This window comes from Neovison vison, chromosome 13 (genome assembly GCF_020171115.1).
Source record: "Neovison vison isolate M4711 chromosome 13, ASM_NN_V1, whole genome shotgun sequence".
In the NCBI taxonomy this organism is placed as follows: Eukaryota; Metazoa; Chordata; class Mammalia; order Carnivora; family Mustelidae; genus Neogale; species Neogale vison.
Genome location: NC_058103.1, coordinates 116,630,203 through 116,653,668, shown reverse-complemented (window position 1 = coordinate 116,653,668; position 23,466 = coordinate 116,630,203). Strand labels below are relative to the sequence as shown.

The following is a 23,466-nucleotide window of genomic DNA, read 5'->3' as shown; positions in this document are numbered from 1 at the left end:
TGCTTTGGTCCTCTCAGACCATGCAGTCTGTTTGCTCTCCTCAGTCAAGCTGTCCTGCTCAGTGGCTACCCCACTCCCTGGGCCTACGTTGGAATGTTCTGGAATTACACTTCCACGTTCGTGCACCCCAGATCAGCCTTCAACTCCTACGATCAACCTCATTAACTTCACCTGGTTTTTGGTTTGTTTTTGCTTTCCTTAGTCCTTAATTCTCGAATGGAGTCCAATTAGATGCTGCCCCTCTTCAACATTTTAGCGCTAATTCTAACTTCTGTGCAAACAATCCCGTTCTAACCGTGCATCTAAAATATGCAGTTTCTCTGTGACAGTTCAGTGGAAATTCCTCTCCCCGAATTCTATGGATGACTGTTAGATAAACCTCGCCCCTGCGTGCTGAGGTGTCAGGAACTCCACTTAGTAACAACCCTCCATGGTTTAGAGGGAGGCGTCCTACCCTTCCCCATCTGCCTCCACAGGTAGGCAGGCTGGTGACGAGAGGCACACCGAAGAGGCTGACTTCACCCGGGGGAACGCCGTTTTCTAGGGGGGAGGACAGCGACGTACTGCGGGGCTGTGTCTGAAGAGGCCGCTCGGGAAAGCGCCCTCGGGGCTGAGGGGGACCAGGGTAGCAGGGAGAGGGGATGCGAGCGAGCTTTCCCTCTGGCGGCTCCCTGAGAGCCCGCCGTAGCCCACGGACTCTGCACATTTCCTGGGACGGCGCCAGGCCCACCTCCCACGACTCGCGCCCTGGAAGGCAAACAAGTACCAGTCCCCTCGCCCACGAAAGCCCGGTAGATACCCTCGCGCGGCAAATCTCAAGTGGCCTAGAAGCCACGCCCTCCCCGTCAACCGGAAGCTTTGCCACTAGCGCCACCAGCCTAGAGGCCCCCTCAGAAGGGGCGGGGCTGCAGCAGAAACTGCAACTCCCAGAGTGCAGCGCAGGCCTTCCGGCTTCCGGCGAGTGGACCGGAGTGTGTTTACACCGGCGGCTCTGCGGCCGGGTTCCTTCCGCGGGACGGGTGAGGGCGCCGGGTGTTGGGCCGCGCGGGCTAGGCGTGTGTCTACAAGTTAGCTGGTCCCGTGGGAGCGGTGGGGTCGTCACCTAAAGATAGTGTCCTTGCCCCACTACTAGCTGTCTATAACCTTGGGCCAGCAACTTCACCTTTCCGAGTTTCAGTTCCCTCGTCTGTATTATCTGGATGATAATGCCTGCCTCAAGAAACAATTGAGAGGATTAAATGAGATATGGTATATAAAAAGACGTATTTATTCTTATAAACCTGAGCAGTATTAAAGTAGATCGGTACCTCGAGGATGCCTTGGGGTCTGCTGTGCAGCCTCAAAGCCACACGGCATTTTTTTTTTTTTTTTTAACTTGCCTACCAGAGGCCGCTTTGGAATCAGGTTATGCTCTTTGGAATGATTGTAACGAGGGCTTGCCTGATCCTATGAGATTCTTCCACCCTCGGAGTTCCTGATGCATTTTCTGGGCACATTTGCCAAGCAGTGGGACAATAAAGGCAAAAATTCTAGTCTTTGCTTTCCAGGGCCTCCTAGAATGGGTTGGGGGTGGAGGGTTGAGAATTAAATAGATATTTGTTACCCTTTGCCTTGAGGGAACATGAGAACCTCAGAGGAAAGGGAGAGGGGGGCCGAGGAGGTTGTATTTGAGTTGATCTTGTTAGGAGTTTGCTAAGAGACCTAAGGGAGGAGGAATTCCATGCAGTGTGAGTGCTGGGGAGGTTAGGGTAGGGCAGGGCCCTGTTGGGGGGGGTGGGGGAGAGGAAGACCGGCAGAGGGAACAGAAAAAATGTTATCGTGCCAGGCTGTGGAGTTTCGACTTATTCATAGCAGTGGTTTGGAGTCATTGGTGGGGTTCTAAGCAGAGGAATGACTTGATAAGGTCTGTGTTCTAAAGTAATGATTAACTGTGGAGGACAAATAGATGGTTCCCAGAAGGGAGTTGGGTGGGGGGATGGGTGAAATAGGTGATGGGACTTAAGAGTATACTTAATCAGGATGAGCAGTGAGTAATGTACAGAATTGTGGAATAGCTAAATTGTACACCTGAAAGGAATACTCAACTGTATGTTAACTCTACTGAGTTGAAAAAAAGAAAGGGATGCGTTGGCTTTCAGCATGGGTATTTGATAGGGAGATAGACAAGAGGCAGGGACCTTGTTACAAAGCTATTGCAGTTCAAGAAGACTTGATGAAGAAAACTGGAAATAAGGAGCATACATAAAGGGGAGGGTTGGATGATCTCATTTGAACCTCACAACATTTCTATTAGATGAGATGGTGTTTTTATGTCCACTTTAAAGATGAAGGAACTGAGGCCCAGAGAGCTGGAGTTTTGTGCTGTTGATCATAGGGTGAGTAAGGAGAGGACTCCGATTCTAGTTCTGGCCTCCCAATGTTGCATCCTGTGTTTTTCCAACAGTGTCAGACTGAATTAGTTTTCATTCAACCCCTTGGTGGGGTGGGGATGGTGTAGGCCCTTTAACCAGTGAGACTTTGTTTCTTTACAGGGAGAAAGAGAGAGCGCGAAAGAGAGAGGATGTCTCTCTCAGATTGGCACCTGGCGGTGAAGCTGGCTGACCAGCCACTTGCCCCAAAGTCTATTCTCCAGTTGCCAGAGTCAGAGCTGGGTGAATACTCTCTGGGGGGCTACAGTATTTCATTTCTGAAACAGCTCATTGCTGGCAAACTCCAGGAGTCGGTTCCAGACCCTGAGCTGATTGGTGAGTTTCTGTGAACTGGGAATGGGCTGCTACTCTGATCTCTTTCTGGGGAGATACTTCTGGAATTGCGAGGGTAAGTTAAGAGTTTGGGATTTGTTGCCTCATCATGTTAACAGTCCAGGGAAGTGAATGTTGTTGGGTGAATAGAAACATAAACTGTGTAATGAAACTGTCAGTTGCCATTTCAGTTGTACATTAAACTTAGCATCCTTATCACAGAGTTCTTAACTATGACATGGAAGAGCAAGAATTTGGGGTAGACTAGAGACGAAGGAGCGCATCGTTGGGGGAGGCCCGCAGTATGTGGTATTCAAGATGGGTTTTGAAGGATGATTAGAAGGATTTTTGTTTGCCTGGTTGGTTAGAGGGAAGGTAATAAAAAAGGAAAGGAGGATGGCAAGGGTATTCAAGGTGGAGGAAGAAGGAATTAAATTAGATTATAAACATAATTTGTTATAGCTGAGGGATCCAATTGGTTCATCCTTTTTTTGTTGTTTTATTTTCCCATTTGTTTAAATTGAGTAGTCTCCAGGACTTGGTACTTGCTAATGATTTTTATTAAAATGTATGTATTAAATAAGAGTACTTTTTAAAGCAAGTATCATTCTCCAGCTATCTGTCCAATCAAGAGAAGTTTCTTAGAGGCAGAAACCATCTACATTGTTTTGAGGAGCAAAATATAAGTGGACCATTCTCTTTTTAGATCTGATATACTGTGGCCGGAAGCTTAAAGATGACCAGACCCTTGACTTCTACGGTATTCAACCTGGCTCCACAGTCCATGTTCTGCGGAAGTCCTGGCCCGAGCCTGATCAGAAACCAGGTGAGTAAGGGTCCGTAGATGGGAAGAGCCTCTGTAATCTCTCCAAAGAAAGGATCTGTGTATTCTTGAGGCATGGCCTGGGTGGAATAAAAAGGCGATTTACTGAGATGGTGATGGAGGATATCTTTATTACTTACTGGATTAGTCTCCCTTTGGTAATAGAACGCAGTTTTGATCTACTTGCTGTCAACACCGCTAACAGAAAGGGGTTTGTTGCTCTACTTTTTAAGTCCATTACCCACTATTTCCTAGTGGAATGGGGAGTGTGTGTCTCTTTAAACTCCTTTAGATTAACAGTGGATTTCTCAGTGAACCTTGTATCTTTTGTTTTTGTTGTTCTCATCAGAAAAAAGCTGGAAACACCTTGTGTTTCTGTAATGATGTAGTTTGTCCTTCTGTTAGCAAATCTCCCCACAAGTGGCCCTAGGTGGTGATTTATTCAGTCCGATCCCTCCTGCTATCCTGGTAGTGTAATTTCCTAAAGCTTGAGAATAACAGTATTAAAGTAGCTCTTGGAGTAAACTTACAAGACCTTTAATGCCTTTTTGATTTATTAATAAAAGGTGCTGCTTAGAATTCATAATTTAAATTTTTCTATTTGTGTTTTAAAAGCTTTTCCAAGGATAAAACTAAGCTGTGTGAAAAGATTAGCTTTGTGAAGCTGGCAGTTTGACATATTTTTGTACTTTCATGATGGCCGTGATTCGTTATAAGCTTGAAATTTCTCCTCTTTTCAATTCTAAACATGAAGGACAAAAAGATCTTCTTCTTTCTTTTTTTTAAAAGATTTTATTTATTTATTTAACAAACAAATCACAAGTAGGCAGAGAGACAGGCAGAGAGAGAGCATGGAGCCCGATGTGGGGCTTGATCCCAGGACCCTGGGATCATGACCTGAGCTGAAGGCAGAGGCTCAACCCACTGAGCCACCCAGGTGCCCACAAAAGATCTTCTTTTGTCCGCTTGTGGGAAATGAAAAAGAGAAAGGCAGTCTTTGACATTCAGAGATTGGCTTGGCCCTCAGCTAGGCCTTGAAACAGATCACCAACATCTATAAGGCCACTCACTCTGAGAAAGTAATGGATCAAGGCAACAATAAGATCCCTCTCATTTCTGAATAGAGACAAAGCCCTGAACATGGTCCACATCACAAAAATGACCACATACTCCTGTGTCCAGCTGTCATGATTGACTGTTTCATTTTTACCAGTTACAGCTTTGGCCTTGTTCTAGTTTTCCTTCCTTCTAGGTAAGGATTTTTTTTTTTTTTTTTAGGACTTTTATTTATTTTTTGACAGAGAAAGAGAGAGAGAGATCACAAGTAGGCAGAGACAGGGGAGCGGGGGAAGCAGGCTGCCCGCTGAGCAGAGAGCCCTATGCGGGGCTCAATCCCAGGACCCCGAGATCATGACCTGAGCTGAAGGCAGAGGTTTAACCCAATGAGCCACCCAGGTACCCGTAAGTATGAATTGTTAAGATACCCAGTCATAAAGTCCTCCCCACTTCCTGACAGCCTTCAATCCAGAGCAAAACCATACTTCTTTAAATGTCCCCCCACATCACAGACAAAGCCCAGATCCTATCGGTTTTCTCTGATGTCATCTGATTGAGGTGTCCACACTTCCCTTGGTGTGCACCCTCCTCTCTGTACAGAGCTGTAACCCCAACGTGGTCCACCCCAGGTGTGCCCCTCTGGTCTTCTGGCTGGAAGGCACTGCCAGAAGGAAAGTAACATATGTTGCTCCTTCTAGCTAGATTGTTTCTCTTTGATACAGCATTTCATCATTAGGCCTGCCAGCCAGATGACAGCATTAGCGTTTTATAGATGAGGAAAAGGAGCATTAGAAAAGGCATTTATTGGGTCGCCAGGGTGGCTCAGTTGGTTAACCATCTGCTTTCAGCTCAGGTCATGATCTCAGGGTCCTGGGATCAAGTCCCGAGTCCGACTCCCTGATCAGCGGGGAGCCTGGTTCTCCGTCTGCCCCTCCCGCTGCTTGCAGGCATGCAGGTGGGCGGTGCTCGTGAGTTCTCTCTCTCGCTCTCTCTCAAATAAATAAAATCTTTAAAAGAAAAAAGAAAAGGTATTTATTCAAGGTCATCTACTTAGAAAGCGAGTGCAAGAGCTGGGATGTGAATCAGGTTTTCCTGGCTCCAGAACCCACGTTCTTTCCATCGGGCTGGCTGTCTCCCACTTCCAAAGAGTGAGACTGAGATTAGCTCAGGGATGTTTTGGAGACAACCATAACTCTTCGCTGATGGCGGGCTTAATCTATTAAGAGTCCTTTTCCTCCTTCCTTTGGCCTAGAGATTTATTTTTCAAACAAAATCACATTTTATTGTGAGTGAAAATAAACTCATATCGGAAAAGAATCCTATCATGATGGCATTTTGGATATTTTATCCTTGAGTGCTCTTAAAAAAGGAAGCACATTTCTTCATCTCCCACTCAATTAGCGCCTGTAGGAGGAGAACCTTTTAGTCCCTTCCTTCCCACCTGGATCTCTTTGATGGTTCTCTGTGGCAGGTTACCAGTCTCCTCAGGATCTCACTCAGCCTGCTGTTCCAGCAGCGACGATGTGTACCCTGAGCTCCAGCCACAAAAACCAACTTCAGATGGTCTCCCCTGGGAGGCGGCTCTGTGTCCTAGCCCGCCCTCTCCGTGACGGCTGTCTGCTTCCTGCTCCGCATGCCCTATCTGGGACCTGCATCTCTGTGGAGCACTCAGCCTGTTACTTTGTCCTTGTGTGTTTGTGGCTTTGATCTAGTCTTGCTGCTTCTCCTGTCCCAAGAGCTCCTTGCTGTGGTAGGGAGTCTTATTTTCGTGCCTTCTTCTGCCTTTCCCCAAACCAGGCCTGGAGTAAATGGCTTACTTCATGTTTGTTGAATGAATAAATTGGGTAATTCACTTAAGATGAATCTTTGTTGAAAGGTACCTCTGATTAGAAGTAGAGGGAAGGACATGATTGCTGCCCCAGACCCCGGGTGCTATTCCCCTTGCTTTGGGACCGATGGCCCTGGAGTTGGGCAGTACACAGTGTGTAAGATCACAAGTAGCTGTCCTGGGTGAGGAGAACCACATTCAAAGACACATTCAAAGTGTGACCCAGTGTGGACTTCCTACCTTCTCCCTCTCCTTTTATCCAGATTTCCTCCACTATGAAATGGGCTGATGTCCTCAATAGTAAAGTAAACCAAGGAAAACTAAGACAACTGCTAAACTTTCCCATGTATGGGACTGAATCATAGTGTCCAAAGATCAGAAGGTAGCTTTGAGTCTCAGCAAACCACTTGCTGTGGGGTGTGTAATACAAGGTTGTCAAGAACCCTAGGAGCACAGTGTGTTTCCTTGGTCCTTCTTATATATACTTTTTCAAATCCAGAATAATACTACAGAAGCCTGGAAGAAGATACCAAAGAGGAAGCAATCAGCTTTGATTGTGCCACCCTACCTAAGTCCTCTTCTTCCCTCTGTACCCTTCTAGCCTGGGACCACGTGTACACGGACACATTTTACGCAGTTTTACTAGAAAACATATGTACAACTTTGTGTTCTATTTCTCTCCCTTACCATACTGTGTCAGCATCGCTCCATATTGTTCAGATGGCTTTCGATACTTATTTTAAACCACTGTATAAAAAGTCTGCTGAGTTGATCATACCTTCCCCCTTGCAAATGTCAGAAGTCTAGAATTCCCACAGCAGGAGACCGATCAGAGCTCTCTCTTCTGTGTGGCAAGAGTCACCTTTGCGGGAAATTGGAAGCTCTTCGTTTTATGTGCCAGAGATGCTTAAAAGAGAGTGTGGTTTTCACCTCTGGGGCTCCAGTGGTGTTTCTGCACGGGGGCCCTCATCCACTTGGTGGGGTGCTGGGGAAAGTGCCGAAATGCCGCTGTGCCTCTGTCGTGGGGCCAGGCTGGGTTGTGGGTAACTGAGTGTCTCATCCCAGAACCTGTGGACAAAGTGGCTGCCCTGAGGGAGTTCCGGGTGCTGCATACCGCCCTGCACAGCAGCTCGTCCTACAGGGAGGCGGTGAGTGCGAGCCTGTGCTGGGAGCCCCTTCCCGGGATAGTGGGTGAGGGGTGTAGAGTGGGAGTTGGCAGCCCATCGCCATGGCTACCGAGAGTTCCTAGGGAGTTTTTGTCATGCCTGTGAGTCTCAGTAGAGCCCTCTTGTCCCCCAAAGGGGCTCTCTCAGCTAGGTATTGTTGATTCCCTCTAATGATAATGATCCCGCCTCTCCTGATAGCGGCTTCATGGAATGAATGTAGTTTCAGCCAATGGATCCACATGCTATTTCTGCGGGGCCTCGTTCTGGGACTTGCTGCTGAGTCGCCTGCCCACCATGCCTTACCTGGATTTCCTCACTGGGCAGATATGCTGATGTGTCTCTATAGGGGAATGGATAAGCCAAATTAATAGAGCTGCAAACTTCCCCATATGTATGCATACAAAATGATAATTTTATAGAGATTGAAAAGGGCTTTTGGGACCTAGAGGAATGTTTGCTACAGGCTTTACAAAGAGAGCTTTTATTTTGGAAACATTAGAACCGCAGATGAGGGAAAGGAATAGAAATTGAAGGTTTACTTTGATCTTGCCTTTTTTTTTTTTTTTTTTAATTGTTTACCCTCCAGTAAGCCACAATGTTAGAGCAAAAAGAGGTTTGTCAGTTTCCTGGGGCTACTCTTCCACTGAGGTGGTGTGTGGGCATGAGCTTGTAGAGGGAGGAAGCCCTTCAGCAGCATGTGGGTGTTTGCTGAGTGGATTGGGCCAGTAGAGTGCCCAGCCTCCCCATTTCTCCTGCAGGTCTTCAAGATGCTCGGCAATAAGGAGTCTCTGGATCAGATCATTGTGGCCACGCCGGGCCTCAGCAGTGACCCTATTGCTCTCGGTAAGTGCCGGAAGAAATAGGAGCTGTTGGAGAAGGAGAAACCAGGGAAAGGCAATTCCCGTCTTATCCAGAATCGCTGGTCTTGTTGGGGAGAAAGGAGAGACCAAGACGCGCCCCCTGTACCTAGCCTTCCAAAAGTGGTCAGTGCCACTGAGAAGTCATGGCCTACCTAACATCAGAAATGAGACATGAGGGCGCCTGGGTGGCTCAGTGGGTTGGGCTGCTGCCTTTGGCTCAGGTCATGATCCCAGGATTCTGGCATCAAGCCCCACGTCAGGCTCTCTGTTCAGCGGGGAGCCTGCTTCTTGCCCCCACCCCCCGCCGCTTGTCTCTCTGCCTACTTGTGATCTCTGTCTGTCAAATAAATAAATCTAAAAAAAAAAAAAGAAATGAGACATGAGGATGCCAAATGGGGGACAGCAGTTAGCCCCCGGCAGGAAAGACTTCCTGGACACATTGGTGGCTTAGGGAAGAACCCAGACATATGGGGAGGAGAGGCTGGCATGTTAGTCTGAGGCATGTGACCTAAGTGGAGGCAATGAGAGGGGCACAAGATGGAGAACACTTGACTTGTGCTTCTTGGAGCTTTGTTCCCCCACCTTTTTGTGGAAGCTGCTTTGTGATCCTCTGTCCCCGTGAGCCGATTATTCTGAGGCCTACAGCTTCTTTGCCCTCCTGGATCTGGCGGGATTCCCAGTCTCTGAGGTGAGGCCTATTTTCCTTCAGGTGTTCTCCAGGACAAGGACCTCTTCTCTGTCTTCGCTGATCCCAGCATGCTTGATACGTAAGTATACCCATCTTGTTAAAGGGTCTCCTATCCCTCCCCAGATGGTTGGCCCAGAAACCTCATTGTCGCCCTGGGTTCTGCTCTTAGAGCCTGATCCTGTCTATCCCTGAGTCCACCTGTGAAGTATGTCAGGAGGTGAGAAAGAGCAGGGGCTACCAGTAGACCGACAAAGTCCAAGGGCAGGGACACATGGAGATGTGGAGACGAAGCAGAGTTCTGAGGGCGGTGGCTTTGTGGGCCTGGTTCAGTTCTGCTTTCTCTGTAGACATTGGAGAGCCTTGGAAATACTTTAGGATGGGGAAATAAGCAGGTGCACTGATCACTAAAATTCTAGAGTAATTTGGAAGGGATACAGTAAAGGTCCTATCCCTTACTCTGCACATGAACGAAGAGAGGGGACCTCCCAGAGATTTCCTGGAAGAAAGTCTCTGCGGAGTTGAGACTGGAGAAGGGCCTCTGAGCCTCCTAGGCTGCGCATGTCCCATCATGCCTTGCTGGAGGGCAGGTGAAGCATATGCAGGGGACCCTCGGAGCGCAGAGCCTACTGCTGTTGCTGGGGACAGAGCAGCAGGAGGACAGAGGCAGCCGTTGGGAGGTGCTGAGGAATTAAAAGGCGGGTACGGGCAGTGCGATTGTCTGGAGGGCACCCAGAACTTCTGTCATGCTGAGGTTACTCGGTCCTTCCCAGTCACCCTCTGTTTCTTTCTGCCTCTGTCCAGGTTGGTGCCTGCTCACCCAGCCCTGGTCAATGCCATCGTCCTGGTCCTGCACTCGGTGGCTGGCAGCACCCCACTGCCGGGAGCCGACTCCTCTTCACGGAGCGCACCCTCCAGCTCATATCGGGACATGCCTGGTAGGCCCCAGGGCAGCGTAACGTCGGCCCCCTGGGGAGCCCGCGATGGCCCAGGGATTTGCTTTACTCAGCAGCTATGTATAGCCCTGGCAGAGGGCGTTCCTTGGGAACTCTCGGTTTGAGTCAGGGAGTGCATCTGTCCTGTAATTTTCCAAGGGGAGAGACGAAAATGTGAATTTGGAGAGTATCAGATTCTGGAGCTACGCCTGTGCCTTTCTGTTCTTCCTCCCCAAATCTGTTCTCCCTCCTCCAGGTGGCTTCCTGTTCGAAGGGCTCTCTGATGACGAGGACGACTTTCACCCAGTAAGTGGCCTGGCTGCTTGCCACTTGAGAGGGTGCCCGAGACGTGCCTCTCCCTGGGACTTGGCACACCCAAGCTGGGAGGTGGTCTTAACCCCTTCGGTGGCCAATCTGTGGCATACTCTTCCCTTCTGAGCCTGGCACCCGTTCAGGCAGGTCCTGTAGCAGGGGCGGAGCCCATGTGGGACTGTCCGAGTGCCACACTGCCACTTTCCCGGTTGCCTCCCTTCTCCAGAGCTCCAGGTCCACGCCCTCTAGCAGCACACCCAGCTCACGCCCAGCCTCCTTGGGGTACAGTGGAGCTGCCGGCCCCCGGCCCATCACCCAGAGTGAGCTGGCCACCGCCCTAGCCCTGGCCAGCACTCCGGAGAGCAGCTCTCACACACCGACTCCTGGCACCCAGGTACGGAGGGAGGGCCTGAAGAGGGAGGCTGGCCCCCAGAGGAGAAGCGCCCTAGCGGTACTGGCCTTGGTACTCTACCTGGTTTGAGCTGAAGTGTGCCTAGAGCCATGGTGGGGTTCTCAGGGCAGCTCTGTCAACCTCCCCTTCACCCCTAGGCTTTAAGGCTTAGCCTCCAGGGTTCAGTACAGTCCAGATTTCCTCTCTTCATAGCTCACATAATGTGCCCTCCTTCATCCCTGACAGGGCTCAGCCATGTGGCCTAAGCGTTCCTGGTAACGGTCACTGTAGCTGCCAAGGGCGTCTCTCCTAGTGCTGGGGCCCTAGGCTAGGTCAGGGGCTTGATTCCATTTCCCTGGAGCAAAAGAGGATGGAATCTTTCCTGGAGCTTTTAGGTACCCCTGTGTGGTCGTCTCATGCAGGTCTCTTTTGGGAGGCAGTAGTTGGGTCCCCGAGGGCCCCACAGTAGGCTGCTGGGACGGCAGCTGGTAACGCGCTGGAAGACTCGGTGGCTCTGGGGTGGCACTGACCGCTGCTTTGTCTCTAGGGCCATTCCTCGGGGACCTCGCCGATGTCTTCAGGGGTCCAGTCAGGGACGCCCATCACCAACGATCTCTTCAGCCAAGCCCTACAGCATGCCCTTCAGGCATCGGGGCAACCCAGCCTTCAGGTCAGTTTTCCCTCCTCCTGGTGTCCTGGTTACTGGCAGCTTCTTAGCTACTTTGGGTAGTCAGCTTCTTTCTGCTCCGCAGAGGGATTTCTTCACTCCAGAAACAGCTGGGGCATGGTGGTGTGACAGGAGAGGGTGTTCCCAGCAAGGGTAGTTGTCCCTGTGGCTTCTGCTCCCAGACCCTGTGACTGTGGCCTGCCTCCATGACTGTGTGGCTTGGATACTTAGGGCAGTTTGAGTCAAGGGGTCATTCATTCATTCCATGAGCACCGACTGAATGTTGAGTACATATATTTCAGACCTGGGTCCAGCTCCTGGGGCAGAGACAAGCCATCATCATCCCTGCCATGGAGGGGAACAAGGAGAGGTGATCGTCAGCGAGTTGGTTAGAGGTTAGCCAGGTGGGGAAGGAGGTATTTAGGTGGGAGGACGGTATCCAGGCAGAGGCAGCCACTTGTGGATGTACACGTGGCATACCCAAGCTTGCGGGCTAGAGGGCAATGTCCTTGTGGAGAAGATCCTGAGCTGGAGCCAGTGAAAAGGGAGCAGGAGCCTGAGCACGAAGGCCTGGAGTTCCTGGGTAAGGAGACCGGGCTGGATTCTGCGATCACCAGGGAGCCATGGAAGGTTTTCAGCAAGGAAGGATACTACTGCTGCTTTGCTTCCTGGGAAGGTCACCCTAGCAGCTAAGTGGAAGGTCCTAGGTACCATTGTTTGCTTGCACATCTGCATGTGTGAGCTGTCTGTTGCATTCTCTTTCCTTTGCTCCTCACTTGAGTCTGGGGGGTGAGTGTCATTTCTGGAACTTGTCCAGGTTCGTGAAGCCATCCAGTGGGAAAGACAGGTTTCCAGGCCCTGTGGTTTTCTCTAAACCTGGACTAAACTCTAAAACTGGACAGTGAGGGGGAACAGGAGCAGGCCTGTGGACAGCTTGTCCTTTCCGTTCCTTCGTCTTCCCCAGCTTGATGCCTCTTCACTCTGCTGTCCAGCTCAGGAGCTTTCACTGGCTCCACCTGGCCCATAAATGAGGCCGAGTTGGTTTGTGTGGTTTTTGAAAAGCTCTCCATGCCTCTCTGAATTTGCATGTCATCCCCACTGCCTTCTCTTTCGCACAGGTGAGCACATTGTCTTCCCTAAGTCATGCACTTCCTCCTTCATGAGGTAGAGATATTATTAAGCTTTGAAAGTACTAAAAGAAAATGTGGGTTAATTTCTTTAAACCTTTATAGTAGAAAGACCTTTTGTAGCTGAGAGTTAAAATCCAGAAGCCATTACATGAAGAGTAAAAGATCTTGAGTTTGTAAAAGTGAAGATTTCTGCATTGCAAACCAAACCAACCAACCAACCAAACCAACGAACAAAAAACAAGCAAAGACTGAAGCCAAACAAACTGGGGAAAAACCTTTAACATGTATCAGGCAAAGGGCAAAACTTCCCTGGTATGGAGAATTCTAGTAATTTGGGATTAAGAACTCCATAGGAAAAGGGGCAAAGGGCAATAGAAGACTCTTTGTGGAAAGGAAATACTGTTGGTCTTAAAGGCGTGTGATTCCTTACAGCCCCATTTCTTGGAATTTATCCTGGAGATGGAGGTAATGTGTGTGTAGAAAGTGACATTTGTACAGAGGTGGTCACTGTAGCATTGTTTGTGATGGCAGAAGGTTGGAAGTAGCTTGGTTATGATACATTTCAGGATGTCCATGATTTGGAATATTATTTTAAAAATCTTTATTTAGGGGGCGCCTGGGTGGCTCAGTGGGTTAAAGCCTCTGCCTTCAGCTCAGGTCATGATCCCAGCGTCCTGGGATTGAGCCCCACGTCGGGCTCTCTGCTCAGCAGGGAACCTGCTTCCTCCTCTCTCTGCCTGCCTCTCTGCCTACTTGTAATCTCTGTCTGTCAAATAAATAAATAAAATCTTAAAAAAAAAAAAATCTTTATTTAGGGGCACCTGAGTGGCTCTGTCGGTTAAGCATCTGCCTTCAGCTTAGGTCATGGTCCCAGGATCCTGGGATTGAGCCCCGAGTCGGGCTCCTGGCTCAGCCAGGAATCAGCTTCTCCCTCTGCCTGCCCCTTTCCCCCATCCTGTGTGCACATTCACGTGCTCTCTCAAATAAAAATCTTAAGAAAAAAAATTAAAAATAAATGAAAGGGTCTTTACTTAGTGGCATAGAGAGATCACGGGGATGCATTAATTTTGTTGGAAAAAAGTGGGAAGGGTTGCTGAATGTAGAACAAGGGTCTCAGAAAAGGATTTAAGAATACATATTTGTATTTTCTCAAAGTAAAATAGGTTCTCTGGTGGGAATGGGAGTGGATAGAGTGAGACTTTTCACCCTGTGTCGTGCTCAGAAATAAAACTAATTTAAAAATGTATGCCCTCCCCCCGCCATTCCATGTGTACGTGTCTGTTGGTCTATACATAGAGCAGGAGAAAGAAAGTTGTTTGATTTTTCGAAATTTAGACTATGAGTAATCTGCGCCTTCTCTTGATCTTTACGGTGGCATTTTCCTTTTTTTTAATTGGGAAAAATTGCTCGTTCGTTCTCTGAACCCTCCCGCCCTTCTGCTGAAAGCCGTGGGAACCCACCTTCTTCTCCTGACTCCCGCCGCGAGGGCAGACCGGAGCGAGTCTGCAGAGGAGCACAGCTAACATCTTCTGCCTGCTCCTTTCTTTCTGCAGAGCCAGTGGCAGCCTCAGCTGCAGCAGCTACGTGACATGGGCATCCAGGACGACGAGCTGAGCCTGCGAGCCCTGCAGGCCACGGGCGGTGACATCCAGGCGGCCCTGGAGCTCATCTTCGCCGGCGGAGCCCCATGAACTCCTGTTCCTTCTCACCCCCCAGCAAACTGCCAAGGTGGCTGCCCCCGGGAGACACCCTGAAGGTGCCTCATCTCTCCTCTCCCCAATACATCTGATGGTTGACCTTCTGCCTTGTCTGTTGTGTGGCCTGTCTGGCTGACTTGAGCTGGTGGAGGCAGGGGGGCAAGCAGGGCGTGTGGGTCTTGGTGTGTGGCTCGGCCCTGCTTCTGAGCCTTGGGTGGAAAATTTGTGGTCATAGGATGTTGTGTGATGCCCAGACTCTGTTTTGGGAGAAGTTTCCCATGCTAGCCCCAGACCCTTTGGTACTTGGGGTGTGGCAGCCTCATGACATGCCCCAGGTTGGAGCAAGGCTGCCACCCAGTGTCCAGGGTGGCTGCTGTGTGGCCACTATGGCCAGAAGAGGCGTGTGCTTCTGACATGACCCCCGGCTGGGGATTAGCCAGGGCTACTTTTACTGGGATCAGGTAGGGCAGCTTGCCTTCTCACATGCTTCTAGAAGATTCTGCCTCCCTCTCCTGGCCTCATCTCCTCAGGCAGTCTTTGCCACTGATGCTGTAATGACTCCAGAGCCAGACTGCAGGCCTTAGAGCCGTGCCAGAAGGCAGGGCCCTCTTCTCTGTCCTGAAGGCATAAATACAAGAGCAGTTAAATAACAATACTAAACAACAACACCAACACGAACAGGGCTCAGCTTTCATCTTGAAGAGAGGGCACCAACCCCCAAGCTGCTGCTCCATCTGCCTGAGCTCTCGTTCCCCTTGGCACAGTGTTCCCTACCGCGTCGCAGACACGTCCAAGTTGAGCGAGTGGGTTTCGTGTGCTTTGAATACTTTGTCACATCCTTCCCCTCAGATGGTGTTTCAGTGGAAAGGAGCACAGGGGTCTGCTCCTGCCCTGGGCCTTTGGCAGACGTTCTGTCTGCGGCATCTGCAGTCATGGTCATTCAGCTTGTGCTTTTCGCTTCCTGGGACGAGAGGTGTCCCCGCTCCTAAGGATTGCCTCTTCTGTCCTTTGTTTCTCCGAGCGTTTGGCCTTTAGTCCCCAATCCCTGTGGTCTGCTAGTGGGGCTCTGGTGAGGGAGACAAATGGCAAGTCACTTGGCCCTTTGGCTTATGCTAGTGTTGGCGCGTCCTGTTCTCTCTGCGTGCTTTCCGGTTTATCAGTGATGCTCTTAAAGGAGGTACTCAGGGGGGACCCATGGTTCCAGATATGGCCTCAATAGCACATTGTTCTTTCCCTCCTCCAGAAAATGTGAAGTCTTGCGGCCTTCCCCTCTCTGTTCTAGTTTAGAAGTGTTCGCATTGGCTGCAAAGTTTCGGAACTCACCCTGGTTTCTTGGTGCCGGGCCTCTTTGTGCCTCAGTGGTCTGCTTGGAACCCATCTGCCTCCTTGTGCTTGGGAACAAAGCTCTGTCTTTGCATGCGGTGTCCTTGGCTCGTTTGTGGTGGAAACAAAGGCCATTTCCATCCTCGTGGGACCACTTGGTCAAATGGGCCTGACACAGCCCTACCTCTCCCCAAGCTACTGCCTGCCTAGAGCTAGTTTCATTCTGTGGCAAGTCATACTCTGCCCCTGGGGACTGCCTTCAGAGGTGCTGGAGCTCCCCCACCCCTTTATGCTGTGAGACATTTGGGTAACCCTGTTCTGTCCCTGGAACTGACCCCGAAATACCAGTTGTAGGGCTTCCCAGAATTGAACTGTTTCCACGATTTCCCTTTCCCTTCTTTGTCAGCTCTTTCCTCCAGGGTCTTGGCAAGTTGGCTTTGCTTCCTTTGGCCACATTTTAAATAATATATGTTGAGTCTGATAAGTGCTGCGACGGAGTCTGGGGCTTTCCATGGGCCAAGGCCTCCTTCCTCATCATTGTTCCTTCCACACTTTCAACAAACATTTATCCAGCCTCTGCTCTGTGCCAGGTAAACCTGACAGGGTCCTTGCTGTCACAGAGCCACGTCACTGGGAAGACAGAAAAACAGATGTTTACACTAAGGCCTGGGGAGAGCTGGCGAGGCAGGTCCCCTGGGCTTGGGGCTCCTAGGACGGGGAGCTCACTTGGGTTAGGGTGGGCATATGTGTGTGAGGGAGAGCTGCTTGGAGAGAGTGGTGCCCGACCGAGAGCTGAGGGGGAGGAGGACCTGGGCGCGAAGGAGTACGTTTTGAGTGGGCTGGAGTGGGAAGAACAGGGGTCCTATGGCCCTATGTGGTGGTGGATTTTGAGGCAGGCAGAGGCTGGGTCATTTTGTAAGCCACGTCATAGGGAGTTTGGACTTCTCTGAAGGACACTGGGACATTGTGGGAGATTTCGAATCAGGGTAGAGTGAGCTTTGCATTTTAGAGAGGTCACTGGCAGCTGTGTGTGAACAGGTGGGGAGTAGGGCAGACTTGCAGGAGGGAGGCCAGTGAGGAAGCTGTGATCCACTTAGCACTGACCATGGGCTCACCGGGCAGTGTGGCGGTGTGAGGGGAGGGCAGGTGGAGAGCCAATTAACAGCAAGGAATCATCATTCATACGGCATCTTGGGAAAGGGGAACATATTTAATTACCCCCAGTTATCAGATGGGGACACCGGGGTCGAGAAGTGAGGTCATCTGTCCACAGTCTCAGTTAAGCATTGGGCAAATCGGCCTTGGGAACTCAGGTCTGTCTTATTCCAAAGCTGGTGTACCTCCCACTGCTGCCCCTGGCTGCTGAGTGAGTGTGTGTTTGTGTGTGTTGGCAGCGGGGGAGGTGCTGCAGGGTCTGACCAGGCTGAGGAGCTTGGGCTTTCTCCTGACACCAGACAGCTCCTTGGATGGCTTTAGGCAGGGCAGTGGGGGAGCCAGATTCTTGTGAGGTAACCTGACAGCTGCGTGGAGGCTGGATTTGTGGGAAGTGAGATTGGCAGTAGGAGACCGGCTAGGAGGCTTGCTGCCTGCAGATGGGACTCAAGTGGGGCCTCGAGGAGAGCTGCAGCAGGGGGGCTGAGTGGCGGGGAGGGAAGGGAGATGTGAAAGACAGGCTAGCTGTGGGGACGAGGGGGAGAGGGAAGGGACCGCAGGGTTGGCATGGGTAGATGGGGCAGCAAATAAGGGGTGGGGCGTGGGATTGGGAACGCAGGGCCCATTAGGGGACATGTTGGGCTCACAGTGCCGTGGGGCAGCCAGGTGAGGATGTCTTGTAGAACAAACAGTTGGATGGTTCTGAGGCTGAAGATAATAATGATCAGGAAGTCTTAAGTTGAAGACTGGGACTGTGTCACGTGACAAGGGAATTCACCTCTTCAGGGATAGCTAGCAGGAAAGGGGTCCCCACTAAGGAGTTAGACCGTATAGGGGTGGTGACTGGTGGTCAGGGAACATAGAAGGGGGGTGTCTGCCAATTCTGGGAATGCAAGACCAGGAGTTGTCATAGCTGCCAGAGTGGACGGAACTGGACAAAAGAGGGCTTGGTCAGGTGCTGTGGGCCGTCATGGAGAGATCTGGTAACCGGGGCTTGTAACCTTCGTCTTGCCAACTTGAGCCACGGCAACCTTGCAGAGATATTGTCATGGACCCAGAGCCCAGTGGTAGGGGTCAAGGCCCTAACAGATGGGGGCAGCAGAGGCAGGGAAGTTGGAGAGCTCTGGGGGAACCTCGCCTGTGACAGGGTAGCTGGAGGAAGATGGTTGGCAGTTGGAGGGGAGATGAGACTGAGAGTGAGCTTTTGCAGTTCAGCAGAGGTGAAGTTGGAATTGCTCATGAGAACTTTTCTAGGAAGCTAAGGGGAGAAAAAAAAAAGGAAGGGACCCCAAAATAGAATATGTAAATATGCAAAGATGGGTGAGTTTTCTGAACAGATCCCTTCTCCTGATATAACTCAAATTTGGCTGGGCTGGCATGGGCTGGGCTGGCACAGCTTGCTGGGCACATGGGCCCCATCTGGCCTGGGCCCCAGACCAAGCTCTCAGAGCCCTACCCTGTGCTGGCCCCTTGTCACCTCTGCCACAGGCCATGGCATCGCATGTTTGCTGAGAAAGTCAGGGCGGGGGTTAAATCTTCTCCAACCTCCGGGCCCCCGTGTGCTTACCCAGCCTCTCCAAGCCCCCTCTGGGCCTGGGTGGGGGTTAGGTCGGCTTGGCTGTGCCCCTGGTTTCCCTGGGCCCAGCCCTGTCTGGCTCCTTCACGCCCTACAGTTGCTACTGACAGAATTCAGCTTCCTGTATGCTTGAAATGCCTCGTGCAGAGATCTAGGCACTGCCCTCCTGTACCCTGGCAAAACGGCTGACAGCGACCACTAGTACTCATCTATCAAGCCCCCTCTCTATGCCAGTCCCAGAGCTAGGCATGCACAGATGCCATCTCAGCTGAACCTCATGACGACCCTGAGAGGTAGATACTCCCCCTTTTTACACATGAGGGCTTCCTCTGGTCACGGGATCTGGGCGTGCTGGGAGACTAACCTTTCTAGGACTGGGGTGGGACTGGATGGGCATGATTCCTGGGATCCATATCCTGGGGCCTCGTGCCTTAGTGCCAGGCCTAGAAGCCCGTGGGAGGCACCGCGGGGCCTGCTCAGCACTCATCCCTTCAGGAAGTGGCAGCTTGCTTTTTAGAAGGGATTCAGTCTTCTAAATGAGACTGGCGGAGGGTTGGGTCTTTTCCACAGACAGCCTAACCTCTTAGAGCTCCCTTGTGTCCTGCTTGACATCTTCCCTTCCTACCTAAATTGCTAAGATTGGAGTGGAGATTGACAATGTGCGAATCAGAGCTGGCAGGGCTCTTAGAACTGGGCTAGTGAATGTTCTAGATGATAGATGGAGTCAGCGTTCTGACGAGGCAACCCTGATAAGAGGGACAGGAATAGGGGCACTTGGGTGACTTGGTCATTAAGCATCTGCCTTCGGCTTGGGTCATCTGGGATCCCAACCCTGCATCCGGCTCCCTGCTCAGTGGGGAGCCTGTTTCTCCCTCTCCTATTCCCCCTGCTTGTGTTCCCTCTCTCACTGAGTCTCTCTCTCTCTGTCAAATAAATAAAAATTAAAAAATTAAAAAAAGAGGGACAGGAGTAGGCACGGTCTAAGGTCCTGTGGTGGGGACTAGAAAATCAATTGCTCTTACGTAAGACGACGGGGTCTCATTTTTCCCCCTCTTGGGCCCAGATTCAGACTCACCATCTTTCTCAACCAGTGTTCCAGAAAGCCACTCGTGGTGGGTAGGAATTGGCCCAAGGATGACTCTGGGCTAAGATCAGTAGCATTTAGCACTCAGCCCAATAAGGCAGTGTCTTTAGGGGATTGGTTAAGAGGGAAGTCAAGCTTCCAACGCTTTGCTACTCAGCCTCTTCCCTGAATGTTGTGTTCTGATCTGCCACCCTATTTTTGAAGGAGGTGGGCACAAACCCAGCTCCCCAGCACCTAAGATCTTCTCTGTAGACATTTGTTAAATGACTGCCGATGTCCTAGGAGTCAGCCAGGATGACAGAAAACCCTCAAAACCCCATGAGAGGACTGAATTGGAACTGAGGTTATTTACCCTGAAAAAAGAATAGATTTAGAAGGACATGACCTCCGTGTTGAAATCCCCTGTTGAAATCCCCTGGCTCTATCCCAGGGAGAGGGATTAGACGTGGAGGACAGATTTAGGACCACTGGGCAGGAGTCTTCCCCTGGGGGAGACCGCTGCATCAGAGCTAAGTAAGGTGGGCGAGCCTTCCTTGAAGGTGAGCTCATGGTCGCTGGGGTACGTGAGAGGCTGTGTGACCTCTGTCAGGGCTGCTGTGAGGGGCTCCCAGGCTAAACCAAATGTCAAGAATTGGGATTCTTAGACCACTGTATCTATGGAAGACTGGGCACGGTTTGTGGGAGACCAAATGTCTGCAAGTGTTTCTTTTTTCAGGTGGCCACGGCAGGCTCGGACATCACATCAGAGCTGGGAGGGTCCTGGGACGCCCGTCCTACAGAGCTAGTTTTAAAAGCACATGCATTTCAACCTACAAACAAGGACAGGCAAAAAGTAGGATGAGAAAGCATTGCTGGTCTGTGCCCTAGAGTGGAGATCAACCAGAAGAAGCATAGCTGCTGTATTTCCTTCTGTAAACAGGAGCAGAGGCTCAGGCTGGGGCAAGGCCTTGCCTGACTTGGGTCAGTGGCCATGCTGGGATTTGTTCTCTGACCTCCCAGCCACTTCGAGTCAGGAGACTTCGTTGGTCTGGATGGGCGCCACATGACTCCCATGAGATCCTGCTCTACCACAGGCCTTGGGCACTGAGAATAGAGGCTCAGAGATGGGGGTGGCGGTGGGGTTATGGTGGGGCAGAGGGAGGAGGAGTTTGTCTCCAGAAAGTCTTCTTGGGACGATCTGTAGCTGCAGTTTGGGCTGACGCGCTCTGTTCCAAAGTGGCCACCAGGTGGCACTCCCACCCCAGGCCCAGTGCCCAGCGGGCAGAGTTTGGGGGCTAGGACTCTGGGTTGCCCCTTGGAAGCCATGGCAGGACCTGATATGTTTTAGGTGAGCTGAGTGCCTCGACGGAAGAAGAAAAGGTCTAGCTCTTACCTGCCAATCGCCTGGCCATCACTGACTATCCCCCTGTGGGTTTTTACTTTTGTCCCTACTTAGCAGGCCAGACCCCAATCTTAGCAATTTAGGGTAGAGCTAAATGAATAAAAATGCATCTAGAATAGCTAGGATAGAGAACAGAGATGCAGGAATGGGATCCTGCTGGGAAATGCTGACCCTCTGGGGTAGGATGTGGAGGTCGTGACTCTGAGTGGGCCTGAAAGGAGGAGTCGGGCTTGGATAGGTGGGGAGACCCTGCACATCTGGGCAGAGTCTTAGGGGGCAGACAGAGCACGAAGGGAAAGCTGAGCTGTGGGACCAGGGCCCCGCACAAGCCAAGAAGGGTTTCCTGTGTGCACCTCACATGGTCCAGCCCTAAGCCCTGACATGGTCTTCAGAGGGTTGGGCTGGGCAGGTCCAGGGGAAGCTAAGGCTGTGGTGTCTAGCCTGTGCCCGTGAGATAGTCACAGGCCTGCCAGACAGTGAGCACACAGTAAGTTGGAATTTCCAGACATGCTGTACATGTCCATAAACATTTTACTTTTGAGGTTTCTGCCAATGTTTTAAAACTGGGCGTTTCAGTAAAAATTTAATTTTCAGCTTCTCTTGAAATATCGCATTACCTGTCCGACTGGGTGTGCTTTCCCGTGGTCCCTCTGACCAGGGATGAGTATCAGCTTCCCTGAGTAGACAGAGCCTGTGCCCCTTCAGTGTTCCCCACCCCGTCTGCTTCACTGTTCTCCAGACTTCCCCGGTCTCTGCTGCCTCCCCAACCCCCACCATGGGTGCTAGTGGTGTTGAGTGGGGAGACAGTAAGAGCTGCTGCGGTGAGCTGACAGCAGGCCTGGGTGGACACCAAGTTCTGAGGCCTCACAGCATGGTGGGATGTTAGGCACTTGGGCTCCTTGTGCCTACCGCTGCCCTCTTGTGAGGGGTGGGTCACTCCTTTGACCAAACGTAGCTGTGGAATCAGGGCTGAGGAGGGGGACAGAGAAAGCTTCAAGAGAGCAGGAAGGCTCTGAGTAGGGCTGTGAAAGGTTTGGCTTGGAAGGCTGGGGAGGGGTCCCAGTGCTGCTACGGGGCTCTGAACTTCAGGTCTGTATGTGTCCATTACTCTGACTCCCCAAGGGGCCTTCTGGATTTGGCTGTGCCTCAGCTACCCACAGGGAAGACCTCTTCAAGGTATTTTCCTCCAGGATAGGAGCCCTTGCACCATTCCTTTGTCCCAGCCTTCTCCCCCCAGCTCCTGTCCCCCATATGGGGAGCCGTGGGAAACGGGAGGACAGGAACGCACCTCCCTCAGGCCCATGAGCATTCCCATCTGTGGCTGCTTCTGCTGGTCAGTTTCCCACCATTTGCTGTGAGTGGGGATTATGTCCCCATGTTTGCTCCAGGCCCCCACTGAGGCAGGCAGGCTCCTGTCACCCCCTTTACCATTCTCAGTGGATTTCCCTATGCTGCCTAAAGCAGGGAAGTCCATCCCTAAGCACCAGTCCTGGCCCTGTGCTTTCCCTGTGCTGCTCCCCTCTATGCCCACAGTCTAGGTGCTCTCTCCTTCTACAGAGCTGTTGCCCCAATCATAGGCCTAGTTCTCACTTCCCCTGGCTGCCTGTAGCCCACCAGGAGTGGGCTGCCATCTGGCCCTTTGCCCCTAGATTGGCTGGCTTGGGGGTGCCCATGAGTGCAGCAGCTGCTAAGCTGGGCATGGAGAAACCCAGCCAGAGGCCCACCCTGGGACACGAGGTCTTCAACATTACCCCCATCCTCCCCACCCCATCCTGGAAAAAAAAACTTCCCTGGCATCTACCCCGGTTTCCATCTGCTGCCCTGTTGCTTGGGAGGCTGAGCCCAGCCGCGCTGGCCTGCCCTTCTGCCCAGCACCTGGTAACCTGGGCCCTGTCTGGGTCTTTCTGAGGATTACTTGGCTGCAGACTCCAGCCATAGACAACAGGCAGCAGCAACAGCGGGCAGAGCACGGAGATCAGAGCGTTATGGTCTAGAACATGAGTGGAGGCACCAGGGAGATGGCCCGAGCTGCTACTCCAAACCTCTCCAACTAGCTGTGTGACCTTGTGTATATCGCATTCCCTCTCTGTACCTTGGTTTTCTTATTTGCAAAAGGAGCTGAGTAATAGCACAAACCTTAGAAAACGGGGAGGTGGGCAGAGCTAGAGTGAGGAGGCCGCACAGCATAGAGTGACCTCACTGAGGGAGAGGGTAGAAGCCCATGTGGCAGGACACTGAGGCATAGGGACGGGCAGCGGGGACTGGAGCGGGCAGTCCACCTGGAGAAGGGTATCCAGTAAGCACTCGAGAAGTGAAATTCCCATCCGTGGTTCCTTCAGGCACAAGCAGAGGTGGAAGAGGCTGGGACCTCTCTGGCCTGAGGGAGAGGAGACTCCTTTACAAAGGGCAGGCATGTGGCTCCAAGGCGATGAGCTAATGGCACAGCTGCGTGGACTGTTCACGGAACTGCAGAGGGACTGGGTCTGGATCCTGCCTGGCGCCGCAGCTATGGCCGTGGGTTGCCTGCATGGCCGAGCCCGGTACACTTTGTGGCCAGAGACTCCCTCCAGCTGGCCTGACCCTGCCTCCAGGACACTGAGTCTTGGGAACGCAGGATGCTCCCTTCTCTTTCTACTTGGGAAAGGGACCTTCTTAATTA

At 51.5% G+C, this 23,466-nt stretch overlaps 1 protein-coding gene across 3 annotated transcripts; it reads left to right on the top strand.

The window, feature by feature from the left end:
- Nucleotides 1-935: 935 nt before the first annotated feature.
- Nucleotides 936-14,395, top strand: UBL7 (ubiquitin like 7). 3 transcript variants are annotated; one of them, XM_044230462.1, is made up of 12 exons: nucleotides 1,026-1,248; nucleotides 2,325-2,375; nucleotides 2,532-2,744; nucleotides 3,448-3,567; nucleotides 7,514-7,596; nucleotides 8,373-8,457; nucleotides 9,184-9,241; nucleotides 9,964-10,097; nucleotides 10,351-10,400; nucleotides 10,633-10,800; nucleotides 11,345-11,467; nucleotides 14,148-14,395. In XM_044230462.1, the coding sequence occupies exons 3-12, from the start codon at nucleotides 2,561-2,563 to the stop codon at nucleotides 14,283-14,285; spliced, it is 1,143 nt and encodes a 380-aa protein (XP_044086397.1). In that variant the 5' UTR covers nucleotides 1,026-1,248; nucleotides 2,325-2,375; nucleotides 2,532-2,560; the 3' UTR covers nucleotides 14,286-14,395. The 3 variants fall into 3 exon arrangements, with proteins under 3 accessions (XP_044086398.1, XP_044086397.1, XP_044086396.1); XM_044230463.1 differs by lacking the exons at nucleotides 1,026-1,248; nucleotides 2,325-2,375 and adding an exon at nucleotides 936-1,019; XM_044230461.1 differs by lacking the exon at nucleotides 2,325-2,375.
- Nucleotides 14,396-23,466: the final 9,071 nt, after the last annotated feature.